Below are 14,685 nucleotides of genomic sequence, written 5' to 3'. Positions count from 1 at the left end.
AAAAATGAAATGTGAAACAGTTTTTTTGTGAAAGCTTTTGCTTTCATATGTTTTTACATATATGTTTCTGATTGAAGAAAAGAAACCCTCTTTGCTTTTAATAAATGTAATTATAATTGCAGCAGAAATAAAATAATTGATTAATATTTAGGTGATTATTCTTCAAAAGTATCACCCATGTACTTTTTCCTTTTTTACAGTGTCCCAAATGAGATCAGAAAATTTAATTTCTTGCTGGCAGAAGAGCAACAATGCTCCTCCCTCCAGCCCTCCCCCAGACATCCCAATACAAAAGAAAACTTTCTGCATGGGAGGTAGCTGAGATGTTCTTTTGAGCAGAATGGTGAAAGTGACAAAATGAAGACTTTCTGTCTCTGAAAATACAAACTTAAGAAATCACTGTGAAGGTTTTTTATTTTGAAGGGGATGTTGTAAGTATTTTGGTTTTCCTAAATATTTGTATACAATGAGAAATCTCAATTGCTAATTTTCTTAATTTAAATCTATCTATGTTTGTTCAAAATATTTAGGGATATATGTATACAAGTGCATGCATGTATATATAGATATAAAAAAACGTGCACACGTTTTTAAGTCTTAGATATGGTACTATTTTAGGTACAGGCAGCATGTACATAAGAAAATGTGTATTTAACGTAGAACTACTATATTGCTGTAAACATGTAGTTCTTCCTATAGTTTACATGTGGCAGTATAACATTTTAATAAACGTTAATACAGTTCTCATATAAATTACTGACTACGTTCTGTCTTGTTTTGTTATATTGGCTTATGCACAGTAGTCCTCAAATTGGCTTTAGTACTATCTAATCGGAGTTATACTATGTCTTGACATAAGTGGAACTTCTTTACCTGCACAAATCTAAATGCTTTTCACACAAAAATGCTGGTGAGTGGGTTTTTTCAGGGTGTTTAAGTAAGGCACTGTCTAGCCTGTTACATACGTTTCTGATTTTGTAGGTAATCAGTGAATAAATTTCATTATATTATATTGTTATTGTGAATAACTTTGTATATTACATCTGTTAAATAAACCAAAACAAAATAAAACACTGCCATCACACACACTGGTAGGTACTTGTCAAAAAAAGGTTTTGTTGGGGCAGGGGGGCGAGTGGGAAGCAGAGAGTGGGGGACAAAGTGCTAGATTGAAGAAATGTCCATGTACTTTAGAAAGAGCAGTAGTCCAATACAATATCCATGCTTGATTTTACCTAAGTACTAAAATCTGTTAAATCTGTTACTAATTATTGGTAGTTAAAGAGAAGAAAATGGTTATCAGACAGTGGAAGTATTTTCTCTTTATTGAAACTGAGCAGGCGATAGCAGTAGCCTTTTGCAAGGTATTGTACAACATAGGAAAAAGAGAATTCCTAGCCTATTTCATAAGGTAATTGCTGTGAGCTGCTTTCTCAGTTTTTCTTATTCCAGATGAACAGTAGTTCATCTTGTAGAAAAATACCTGAGCTACATGTAAATAGTGTTTTGATTTCTTTTTTAATTACTTTTTTTTGTGGGATGTAAGTTATTATTTTTAATAATGGGCATTCATTACAGTATACATGTCTAGTGCATCCATGGTGATGATGAGCTTGTAGATGCTTATAATATTTGAAATTTTCAGATCACTGTTTCCTGTTGTATATGGTGAACTGACTGAATGTAAAGTTTGAAATCTGAAATAGCTCATGCAGACTATTGGTTTTCCTGACATCCAGTTCTGCTCTTGTGGGTCATATAGGAAGGTGACTCCAGAGTATTAGAGGTCTCTGTTTAACAGCAAGGAAATGGTAAAGGCAGCGATGGAATGATTCGGTGCGAGATTGATAGCTATATTTAGGTGTCTAAATTCAGTGCTTTGTCTGTGATCTAGGTGTATAAACTCCCATTACAGTCAGTGGAGGTTTAGTTAATGTTGTTACTGGAGTTTTAGATGATTTTAAAACAGCTGTCTGCTTTTGGTCATTTGAATATCTCTACGGCCTTGATTGACTATACATACCACTAGATATCTGTTGACTGTAATGGGAGTTATGATGTCTTGTTCACATGCAGGACCTCAATGAAGATGTCTTTATCTACAGGCTGTGTCCATCCATAATATCTTTGTGTTTCTGTATGTCTGGCCTATGTGCTAATATATATTTGTATATTTTTAAGGTACTAATAAGGCTACTGATTTTGGTGATAAAGCTGAAAAGGCCATCTTGTTCCATGAACCACAAGTGAATGTGCTAAGTGTAGTTAAGTATTCCATTACGAACTACTTGGAAATATCTGGTTCTGGCTGTTTTGTTATTATCATTGTCTGAACTTTGTATAAGATTTGTTAAAATTTGATTTTGCAAATGCCCACTTAAAATGAGTTTTGGCAAATACATAGATTGGTCAAAACAAGCTATTTGGAAATACTGTGGATCGGTACTGAAAAAGCAACAGGACTCTGACTAGAGCATAGATTTTAACAATTCCAGTCCTGTGGTGGTGAATCTCATGGTATGTATTGCTACGTGTCTTATTCTTTTTATTTATTTATGTATTAATTTTAAGATACTTCTTGACCTATGTTAAGCAGATAGTTATTTGATTTTCAGCTTTCAGACAAAATCCTACCACAGGGACTTGTTTTTATTCTTTATTCCCCTGTGAAAGAATCTACTAAACACATACTAAAGCCAAACTAAACAGATAGTTTATCCTTTAATTTTTCAGATCCAGGTGCTCACAGGAAATATTCAGTGGGTAGGTATTGACAAGGGAACAGATAGAAATAATTTGAGACTCAGAACTGGTTATAATACATTCTAGAACTAGATTGATGCACAGATAAGGACATTTTTCTACATACGTTCCTACTAGTTTTCCTATCTTGTAGTTGGGAAACTTTTCCTTCAAAAAATGCCTCTTGCTGACTTTGATAGTCTTTTCCTGAGCGTATTAATTTAAATTCCTCTCTTAAGCACCATTGAATATTTTACGGTCAATAGTTTGATTGCTGTTACTTTGCTGCAAATAAAAAGAACTCTACATGCTTTTAGGGAGCTGAAAGGAGTTCTGAAATTCAGATAAATGGAACCAAATTAAAGAGTTGCATATAGGCCTTGAATTTGTATTTGGTTTTCATTCTAAAACTCTAAATCTGTTAGTTATTATCTCTAGTGATTAGTCGTTACCACAGTGAGCATTTTGTAACTTGTGTCAGTGAAACATTGTGTTAATAGACTCATTTTTTGGCAGTACTTTGCTGTTCTAGGAAAATTGTCCTAAAGGACAGCTTCCATCTTAAGAAATTTTTTTAGATAATTGTACTATTAGTAGTGCCCATGTGTCCATTTCATGTAATGACTTGTCATCCTATTCTAATACTTTGCAGATCATTTGTTCAGTGCGTTTCATCAGTATATCTGGAATTCCTTGGGTTTTGACAGAAAAAAATTCTGTGTCATTTTCACAGTACACCAAGTCAGCCTTAAGCCAGTTAGACTAACCTAAACCCATGGCTAGCTATATATACTGAATGCAGTTCATCGCAAGATGAGAAAAATAAGAAATTTCAACTTTCATTTTTAAAAAAAGATGAATTTGAGGACATATTTTTTATCCCTGATCCTATAGAGAGTGGTCCTTTAGTAACTGAAGGTCCCACCAGTACTTTTGTATGTTACTGATAGACTGTTCTCTACTATAGGACCAGAGATACCAAAACTTGTCATAGGGTTTGCAATGCTTAATTTAATTTAAATGGAAATTTCTTACATATCCTGTGCTGGAAATTAACAGATCTGGACTCTGCCTTTGTATTTACCTTCAGCAGTGTGATTTAGGTAGTATATTGTTCCAATTTTCCCACACTAACTTGTATACACACCCAAGTTTGTTCTCCCAGGTTCTAGAAAAAAGCCCATTCAGTAGTACTTTAGCTTACCTCTGAGATTTGTTCTGTAGCTGCCCTCCCAGAATCATTTTCTAGGGAGACCTTTCTATCCAATCCAAAGACTGAAATTATTTCTAAGGGTAATACTTTACCTCAATGTCTTGACTGAAAAATCCAGCTACTTCAGCAGCATATGATGAGGAGGCTGAGTTTAGCTGAGTTTCAGGAATTTGGAGTAGTCACTCTGTTTTCAAAATTTTATAGTCATCTGTATCACAAGGATTTCAGTCTGATTTTTTCACATCTTCTTAGCTTCCTTTTTCTAACTTCAGTCACCATTTGTAAATACATGGCGGTTGATGAAAGGCCAAAAAGTCTGTTGTTCCATGTGAGCACAAGTACATTGTGGTACCGGTCTTCTGAAGAAATCCTCTCATGTTGTCCATGAATGTTTGTCCAATTATGACTTTTAGTCACTGCTGCTGAAGGGAATTTGTAGGGTTTTTTTGCTCTTCATCACTACTTTTGACAGATCAGCCTTCAAAATTCAGCTTCCAAATCCTTGACACTAAAACGTTTGTATTTACTAAAACCATGTTCTTTGCTTCATTTATTAGTCAGTGTAGTTACCTAAAAGCTCAGTCTCTTTGTTGTCCTTAAAAGTGTTTTGAAGATAAAATGAATCTTCTTAGAATTATTAAAATGTGGGGGGGAAAAAGAGCATGTTGATTTTCATTTTATCTTTTGAGCTTTCAATTGGAAATGAGTCTGTGTGCTTTTACAAAGTAACAGTTTTTTGATTATATACTTCCAATTTGTTATCATGGTAAATTTTGATCTCTGAGCTGTGCTCCCTGATCAGATCTGAACTGGCTTGTAAAGTCCCAGAAGAAGAAAAAAAAAACCTAAATCCCCTAAACTGAAACAATATCATTGCCCCCTCATTCTGGCTCCAGGCAGTTGCATGTTCTTTTTAAATAAATATATCTATGCATGTAAAGAAGAGAGCTGTAATTAGATGAGAATATTGATTCTCTAGCATGGTCCACATGTGAGCTCACAAAGCTGAGGTAGCACAGCTGGACCTCAGGCAATCAAAAATGCAGAGTATTTTAAAGATCCGTTGGTGACCAGAAGTGTTTATTAGATGGGAGCAACTGGTTTTGACATGAGTCACAAAGGACAAATCATCCTGTAATGGGTCAAAATTTTCTTCATCTTTTGTGGATGAGAACTGCAGTCATATAAACTACTGTTAACTACAAGTAACGTAGTGAATTCGGGCCAGAAGTCATCAGTAACTGAATACTCATGGGGATTTGCCTTAAGTCTTCAGTGCTTCTTGCCGCCCTTCTTCTTTGTCAGTGATTTCAGCTCGAGGAGAATAGTTGAAAATAAATTCTTGAAGGTAATCTGCTACTACCCAGAACTGCAGTATTTGTGAATATGTGAGAAGGTGATTTTGCTTCATCACATTTACCTTTTTCCAGGATGGTATGGGAGGCAGAATTGATCCATACCTGTCAGCATGAATAAACAAGTCAATGACTTGGATCAAAATCCGAGTAGTTAATAGTAATTAAATGCTTCCTGTGATGTGTGGAAAAGAGTAGTTAGTAAACAACAAGGTCTCCAGAAATCACAAACACTGGTGCCGAGCCACAAAGTGTTAAGGCACCTGCAAAATTCTAGGTGAGACTCATCTTCCTATTGGCATGCAGGTGTGAGGAGGGCAATCCCAGGTTTACTTGATTATTTGGTTTGGATTAGTCGTTTATGGCATCTTTAGATTGTTTAAATTCTGCATAACAGTCAGTGGGTATGGAGCTTTGTGAGGGTTGATGGGTGGTCAAATCGTCTCCTAATAAATTTGTTCTGAGGAAATGCTTTTCTAAGCACATAGAACAGGAGGGTGGCTCGCAAGCAGAATTAATAGCAGAGCTATCCCAGTTCCGTCACTGATGTTACTGTAATTTTTTGAGAACTGTGTAATAACTGGTTCTTAAATAACAAGGTGTGAAAGCATGCAGGACTCATTGCCAGCAAAGTTTGTGAAATAGTATCAAGCAACATGCTACGCTTTGTAGTGTGATGCGTCATATATATGTAGCCTTGTGATAAGTTGTGTCTAAGTTAATTTCAACAGTTGTCTTATAAAAACTTTAGGAAATCTGGAGTTACATTTGAAATTCAGATGCTTCCCAGACACTGCATCTTGGTTTTGGCTTAGGTTTATAAAAGTTCATAATACAGTTTGTTATTTAATGTTAATGCAAATATTCTTTCATCAAACCACATATAGTAAAGCCTTAATTGTGGCCACATTCTCAGTTTGCTACTCAACAAAATTAGAAAAAAGCTTCATGAGTCCTCAGTTGGACTAGATTATCATTGTTGGTCCCTTTCAACTGAAATAGTCCTGTTCTGTTCTCTTCTGTTCTATTTTCATACAGGGTTTCACAGAAAGAGAAAATCTGTCTAATGGATATTAGGTTTAAGTTGTGTATTATTTCTGTTATTTTCTAATTGTCATTAGCTTTCTCTTTTAAGTTACTTCTAGCACTGGAAACAAACATACAGAAGGAAAAATGGATCCCATGGTTTGGCCATCAGAAACTAACAGCTTTCGACGCTTCAGCCCTGAGTCATTGGCAGCAATCGAGGAAAGAATTGCTAAGAAGAAAAAGGAGCAAGAAAAAGATAACCAGGAGAATAAGGACCAAGGAGCTGAAGATAAACTTACTCCTCAGCTTGATCTGAAAACCTACAAAAAACTGCCATCTCTGTATGGGGATCTTCCTGTGGAGCTCATTGGGGAACCCCTGGAAGATTTTGATCCATACTACAGTGATCACAAGGTTAAAACTTTCAAAAGCATTTTTATTTTAATTTTGTCTGCTGACCTCTTAAGAGATAGTAAAACCTCTATTCAGGAGATGCTGGTTGATTGTTCTGTAGATCTTTGAACATTACTAGTATTTTTGGGGGCAGGAGTGCTAAGATATGCTCCATATTATGTAATGAAAAGGTATTTCAAATTCCAGTTACCAATCAGAATTAATTATGAAAACATGGTACACCTCATAGATACACTTTGATAGGAAATATATTCTGGGATAACTGATGCTATGTTTCTCTGATGTCAGTGGGGCAGAACTCACTGTTGTATGGACAGGGCCTGTCAAACTGTACATCAGGCTGGAATTGCTGACTCACTACAGATGCTTTTGCCAAATTACAAATATTATACAATTTAGGAGAGACATATGTGAGATATTTCCAGTACTCTGTGTAGCAAAAACATATATTTTCATTATAGTAAATTAATTTTCTGTTATTTTGTGTGTCATCGGCTTTGTTTATTGTACCATATTTATATTGCACATATCAATGCTATTGCAAACTGTTTTGTGTTGTTGCCTATAGGAGTGTGTAAAGTAGATGCTCTAGGAATCCCTTGTAAATTAAATATCTATTGTATGATTGCTCTACTATTGAGGTGGACTTGACCTGAGGAGCAGAAGGTTCCACCCAGTCCTATGTTGCTGTCTTTTATGTATACAAGCAAGTCACTGGTATATAATAATTTAATCAGGGAACATGCAGAAAGCTTTGTTCTTCCAGAATTATTTTTTTTCTCAAAGTAATCAAAGTGATATTCTTTATGAAGAGAAACTTAAGGTTGAATCAGTTGAATAAATTTACATAAAAGTTGGTGAGCTGTGGTTTTGGCATAAGAGATTTCATTTTCACTTCTTGTGGTAAAAGTACTGAGCTGCATGGACCTTAAGGTGCCTTAGAGGGAATTTATAGTTTTACTTGGTAACTTAGAGATATTTCAAAATTAAAATTTTGGTTTTGACAGGACTGGATTCTGGAAGTCATACACAATACGTATTTTGTAAATAATCTTTTGTAGCCTATAAAACTATCCAAGAGTAAGGTTCTTCTGAGTATGATTAACACCATTGTTGCAGTCTTAGAATAATATCCTTTAATTACTTTGTCCAAGTGAATATGATCACCTGCTCTTCAAATTAATTCTCATTACTACTTCTTCCTCGTAGACAATAATGAACTTTTGTATAGCTGCTGTCTTTCTTTGAAAATGTAGGATTATCAAGTCATAGCTCCAGGTATGAATACAGGAAAGCTTTACTCATAATTGCAGTTAGATATAGTTCTAGATGCAGATTTGAAAACCTAAACATTACATTTTGGGGGAAAATTTTGTTCTATTGAAATATTTCATATACCATGAATCTTTCTTTTATAGACTTTTATGGTGATAAATAAAAGGAGGACTATTTTCCGGTTCACTGCGACACCTGCCTTGTGTATAGTTGGTCCTTTTAATCCACTCAGAAAAGCAGCAATTAAAATTATGACCCATTCATATCCTTTTGTTGGTTTCCCTTATTTCAGTTTTAAAATACACTGTACGATTTTCTATTGTTCTGTTCTTCTGTTCATATTAACGTAAATGTAAGCTCACGTGGCTGTGACAGATTTTTAAAAAGTTATATGGAATCTTGGTTTACAACAGTTATTTACATGGTGTTGGTACAAGTAAAAATGTCAAAAAAAGCTTATATTTAAAGTCAGAATTGCAGATACTGTTATGAAATAGCATTTGTAGCTACCATATGTTATTTTAGCCCTTTTCCAGAAGTTTTTCTAAATCTCTACTGTGATGACAAGCTTAAATTAAAAAAAAAACCAAACACCAAAACCAACCCAACAAAAAACCCCAATCAAAACAGTGAATCCCTAGTTATTAAAATATGAAGGATGTGATTTACAGCAATGCTTTGCTGAAAGAGTCTGGTGTTATCCTAAGAAATATATTTCACAGTCAAGTATAGAAGCTTCTAAGAAGCACTCATTTTTTATATTTTTTCAAAAATACAAACATGGTTTGGAGAATGTAAGAATGTGGAGGATCGCAGGTGCAAAACCATATGCTGAGTAGCTTCTGCTCCTTCTGGCAAACATCTGTTTTCATCTGGAATTATTAATTTTTAGAAATAGGTCCTTTTATGGGAACTTACGGCTGACTTGAATGCATATTCATGCTATTAGAAATTGCTAGATTTGCTGTGGCTCAGTTTCATATAAACCCTATATTTAAGGCCAGTGTTTGTTTTAAGAAAAAGCCACCACTTTTTTTAGGTGATAAGTGAACTTTCATGAAAGGATGTTTTTTCTTATGTATGTTTTCATCACCTGCCACATAAAATGAGAAAGCTTTCTGAAGTTATGGCACAGCATAGGTATCTCTTGTGAACATATATGGACTCCCAGTGTCAAAGAACGCTGGTAATTGATAATTAAACTTTTTCATCTGGTTTTCCTAGGCTTAAAAACTCTAGGTATTATGGGGTTGTGGCCCATTTCTTTTTATTCTGTGCTCTTGCTAGGAAGAAATTGAGGTTTCTGAAGTTTCAAATAATAGTAGACAGCAGAGTACTCAGATTTTTTTCAGTTACCTTTATGTTCCTCGTCTCTTCTGTCAAATATATTATGTCCCACTAACGTCCTGACTTTGAAAATGATCTCCAAATGCAGATAATTCATTGTTATTTTTAAATCATGAAGTTCACTTAACTGAGCAGAAGTTTGATCTGACATCACTTTCTTTGGAAAACACATGAGAAGTTCTGAGCATATTCAAACCCAAAGTAATTATTTGAATATCTTTAGGGGGTTTTGTGTGTAAATCAGCAAATTTCTGAAGTTCTTTGTTTTATAATGCAGCACTTTTTCCTTAACTTATTATTCACATGGTTTTTTTGCTTTATTACATGTACTGTGATACTTAATTGTGTTTCCATAGCTGTAAATAAGCTTCCAGAAAAACTCAGCTGGGCTGAGTAAGTATCTCAGTTGCTATTGTTCACTCTTTGTCTAAGGCTACTAACACGCTGGGCTGAAAAATCTAAATAATGTGTGATCTAATTCTGGGGCTTGAAAATTCCTAGCCAGACCTCTGGTGAAGATTCAGAATTACTATATTACACATTCTTCTGTGGAGCTTCAGTGCTTTTTCTTAGCAGCTAACACCATCTGCCCTTTTCTCTACGTTGGCTAATTTTGCCAACTGGTGTAACATAGAAGGCTGCCCCATTTTTCCTTTTAAGGATTAAGCCTTTTGGAGAGACTGTGCAGCAGGACTCTAATTTAAATATTTATTTCTCATTCTAAGGCAATAACCTGAATGTCTAGTATGGCCAGCTCATGCAAAAGGTCTAAAGGGATAAATACTCCTTCCGTTCTTTGTTACTGTTTTCTGGGGATAGCCCTATTTCAGTTGTTCGCATTAGGAAGCCATCTATTTATGAAGTCTTGTTACCTGTCATAATTGTGCACTGTATCCAGTGTAACTTCAGTTCATGTTCTAGAATTAAATCTGGAAAATGTGCCTGGAGCCTCAAAGGTTTTATGATTTTAATTACTCTTATTTTGGGCTAAGATGGTGATAATGATAGCTGAATTTTATGTAGAATTTCTTTCAGTTATAGGGTATTTGTCGGAATAATTGTGTAAGATGTACAAAATTTACAGGCTAAAATAAGGCTTTGTTGTTATTGTTCTGCCAAAACACTGAGGTTTTGAAATTTTCCAGCCTGCTTTAAAGCATAAACGCAGTCCTAAAATTTTTTCATAGCAAAATGTGAGCTATCCTTCATCCAGAAATAGTATGGTATGCTTATGTGAACATTTGTGATTATAGTATTACATGGAAATCTTACTAAAATTCAGGAAAGCATCTTATACTCATGATGTTTTGAAAGTAATGTAACCTGTCCTATTTTACTTCACATTTTCTACTTTAATCTCCATCCAGTGATTAAATCGTAGAAAAGGTAAAAGCATGCCTGAACGTGTCTCAATCTAATTAATATTTTTATATCTATAACTTTAATACACACTTTCTTTCTCAGACATCTTTTTACTGCCATATATACTGGTGAAATACTGATAAAAATATTAGCAAGAGGATTTGTTTGGAATGAGTTTACCTTTCTTCGAGATCCATGGAACTGCTTGGATCTTGTTGCTATTATCGTCACGTAAGTAAAACTCATTTGTTGTTTTACATTCAGGAGACAAACATGCAGATAAAATGCTATTTGATATTGCTGAAGTTCTTTAGAGTGGCTGGCATCCTACCTGCTTAAGAGTTACCGTAGTTGAGTCACCTTTGCATATGTGCAAAGAGAAAAATAGTCATAGACCTTAAAGCAAGACCTAAATGCAAAGGTCATCTTAGAACTATGTGATTGTTCTCAATTTAAATTTTGTTAAGAGACAATTGTGTGTACAGCCAAAACTAAATATGCCTTTTTATATTGTCTCAGTTGTACTCTGGATCAGATGAAACTCATTTGAGAAGGATCCAAAGTGGGTCACAAAGTGTTGAATGAGATGGTGATAAATAACAGATGAAATCCCAAGAATGTAAAGTAATGCTTGAGGAAAAACAGACCTGACTTTACATACACAGTTATGGGCTCTGAAATAGATTTCTTTTGTTGGGAAGATGATGCTGGAGTTAAAATAAACAGTCTTGTGAAAACACCACTCCAGTGTGCAATCATGGTCAGAGAAGGAAATAGATAATGAGGACATTACGGGTAAGAAATAAAAAAGTAGAACACATCGTTATTTCACTGTGTGGCCTGTATTTTTCTTCAGGACTACACACAGTTTTACTCCTGACATCTCAAAAGATGACAATTAAAAAAGGTGCAGAAAAGATGTATAACTTGTGTTCCACATAATAAGAAAATAAATGGAGAACTCTCATGAAAAAAATACAGAGCAGGAACATGGTTGAATTCAGTGGCACAGAGCCAAAAAGATAATAAATAATTTATTTTTTTATCCTACAACAAGAGCTGAAGGCACCAAATGAAGTTTTCAGATGGCAATAAAAAAGAAGGGAGTAGTTTTTCACACTATATGTAGGCATATTCCTGTAGGAGACTGTGGATGCAAACAACTTAGCCGCATTCAGAAGGCTTCCGGACAAAAACCTGGATGAAAACACATTTAGGGTTATTTTTAAAACAAAGATACTCTTGTTCAAGAAGTCCCTGAGCTATAAATTTCCTGGAAGAATTAATCCAGCAAAACATCACTGCCTTGATTCTAAACTCCCCTGTAAGCCTCTGTTCTAGGTCGTTCTTGAAGACACAGTATTAGACTGTGTTAGTCATCTAATTAGTATTAGATGGATCACTGCTGTGGTCAATTCTAAATTCATATCAAAGCCAAGTAGCTAGGCGGACAAGAAATGAGGAAGAAACCAAGTTAGACTGCGCATCTCAAATACAGAATGTTCATCTTGAAAGCAAAATAGTCTTGCTTGAAGCAGTGAACAGATTCACTTATGCCCATAAGTCTCAGTCTCTTTCAAAACAAATCTGTCATTTAGCATTTCTGAATAGTGTTCAGTTGTCATGTTTTAATTTATTAGAAGTGTAGAGTGATGTAAATTGGAAGAGACCTCTGGAGATCATGTGGTCCACATCCATGCTAAAAGCAGGACTAATTTAGATGAGGTTGCTCAGGACCTCATCCAGGTAAATTCTGAGCTTTTCTAAGCATGGAGATTCAACAGTTTCTCTGAGCAACCCATTCCAACCACGTTGTGGGGTTTTTTCCTCCCAAATTTCTAATTGAAATGTCTCGTGTAGCAGCTTATGTCTACTACCTCTCATCCTTTCATGGTGAGCTTCCAAGAACAGCCTGGCTCCACCTTCTCTAAGCCCCCACACTGGGCAGCTAAAGACAGCAAGCAGTAAGATGCCTGCTCTTCTTCAGACTCAACAAATCCAATCCAGCCTAACAATTTAACCATCTAATTGTCTTACTGCCCACCTTAGAGCCCTGGCTTGGACCTGCTGCAGTATGTAAAATGTCTTTATTGCCTTAGAGACCCCAAAGCTGGACACAATACTCCAGATTCAGTGTCAGAGATCACTTCCTTCAGTGTATGAGCTAGACTCCTCAACACAGGAGCTAGACTCGTGCTAACCTAGCTCAATGTGTGATAGGTGTGCTGTGTCACAAGGGTGCTCAGCTCCTTCATCTTCAATTTGTCTGCCCTGACCCCAGGTCCTTTTCTGCAAAGCTCCTCCTTCCAGTCTGCCCTCAGCTCCTGCTTGTGGTAATGCTGATTCAGGGGCAAGAATTTGCCTTTGATTTTGCTGTATAAGGTTTATACAGCCACTAACTGTTTATACAGTTTATAAACCTCCTTCATGAGGTTTATACAGCCGCTAACTCCAGTCCGTCAAGCTCACCCTGCAGAGCATCTTTCCCACCCTGCACTGACTGCTCCCCCCTCTGCCTCCCTGGAGTTCTGTAGTTGGGAACTTGCCGAAGGCAAACTCTAGTCCATTCTTCAGGATGTTAACGAAATTGTTAAACAATATTGGCCCCGGGACTGACCCATGAGAGATGCCACTAGTAACCAGGTGCCAGCTGGACTGTATCCCTTCGATCGCAGCACACAGACGCATGGACAGTATCTCACTTCCACAGGTTTAGACACAAGACTCAGGGACCTGGGAGGCCTGAGAGCAAACCCCACTGGTAAAGACCAAATCAAGGCAGTGTTGAGTAATTTCAGGTTTTGCATGTCCTTTGTCACTAGGTTCCCTGCCTCCTTGAACAACAGGCCTACAGGTTCCTCAGCCATCTTTTCACTGCTGATGGACTTAAAGTAGCCCTTCTTGTTGCCCTTCACATCCCTTGCCAGGCTCAGCTTCAGCTGCACTTTGTCTTTCCTTGCTTCATCCCGGCATGCCTGGCAATGTCTTAGCGTCCCTTCCCAGAGCTCTCCCTGCTTCAACCTTCTGCACTCTTCCTTTTTGAATATGAGGTTAGTCAGGAGCTCCCTGTACAGACAAACTGGTTTTCTGCCGCATCTGCTTGACTTTCTACAGAGCGGGGTGCAATGTTCCCGTGCTTTGGAGAAAATCCCCTTGAAGATCAGCCGTCTGTTCTGGGGGCCACTTTTCCCTTTGGGGAAGTTTGAGATCCCTGAACACAGTGAAATCTGCTGTCCTAAAGTCCAGGATTTTTATTCTACTCTTCATCTTGCTTACTTCTCTCAAGGTCTTAAACTCCACCATCTCAGGAGCTCTGCAGCAAAGGCTGCCAGCAACTGCCATACCCCCGGCTGGTTTGTCCTTATTTGTGAATAGTAGGCTATGTACTCGCACGTCATCACACATGTATATACACATATGAACAGAGTATTCGTATTGGTAATCTATAAACCACTGAGGAGCTTATGCATTGCTGATCATCAGAAGCTATCAAGTAGTCCAGCAGCTCTATGAACAATTTCATTTTATGGCCCGACTTTCCTACCCATACTCCTAATTAATTTGTGTTCAAGCAGATAGAAGCACTTTGCAATAGAGTATTTCCTAGTTTTTTGGGTCCTATCTTGCAACAAATAAAAGTATTTGGGATTTAACTCAATATGTAACTCAAGTGCAATTATTATTTAAGGTACTTGAGAATTATTTAATCTTACAGTCTAGGCAAAGTCACAGTGTTCTGATTTATTGTCCATGAAAGTAATGCTTTGAGTGGGAGGTTGCCTAGATCACCTCCAGAGGTCCTTTCAAACCAATGTTTCTCAGGCTCTGATTTTTTATTTCGGGGAATTGTGTTACCAGTTATGAACTTGTCATAAGATGAGTCACAATTGATGTCCTTTCTGACTTGAAAGAAATCTCACAAAGTACGGAGTAACGTTTTAAAGTGCT

General features: G+C 36.5%; 1 protein-coding gene across 3 annotated transcripts in view; it reads left to right on the top strand.

Moving 5' to 3' along the window:
• Positions 1-263: 263 nt before the first annotated feature.
• The window catches only part of LOC101922203 (sodium channel protein type 5 subunit alpha-like), a 53,893-nt gene continuing 39,471 nt past the window's right edge, over positions 264-14,685 (top strand). For 2 of the 3 annotated variants that reach the window (XR_008747560.1, XM_027791765.2), the window contains exon 1: positions 10,866-10,968. Coding sequence is in view for 1 of the 3 variants with exons in the window: in XM_055806632.1 (XP_055662607.1) it covers positions 6,484-6,753; positions 8,172-8,290; positions 9,679-9,768; positions 10,840-10,968 (608 nt within the window). In the remaining 2 variants the exon portion in view is untranslated. Of the gene's footprint in view, positions 432-6,445; positions 6,754-8,171; positions 8,291-9,678; positions 9,769-10,839; positions 10,969-14,685 lie in introns of those variants that run through there. The other variant, XM_055806632.1, reaches the window with a different exon arrangement.

This window comes from Falco peregrinus, chromosome 5 (assembly GCF_023634155.1).
Source record: "Falco peregrinus isolate bFalPer1 chromosome 5, bFalPer1.pri, whole genome shotgun sequence".
Taxonomy (NCBI): Eukaryota; Metazoa; Chordata; class Aves; order Falconiformes; family Falconidae; genus Falco; species Falco peregrinus.
Note: the sequence above shows the minus strand (reverse complement) of the source record. Positions and strands in the feature narration are given on the sequence as shown.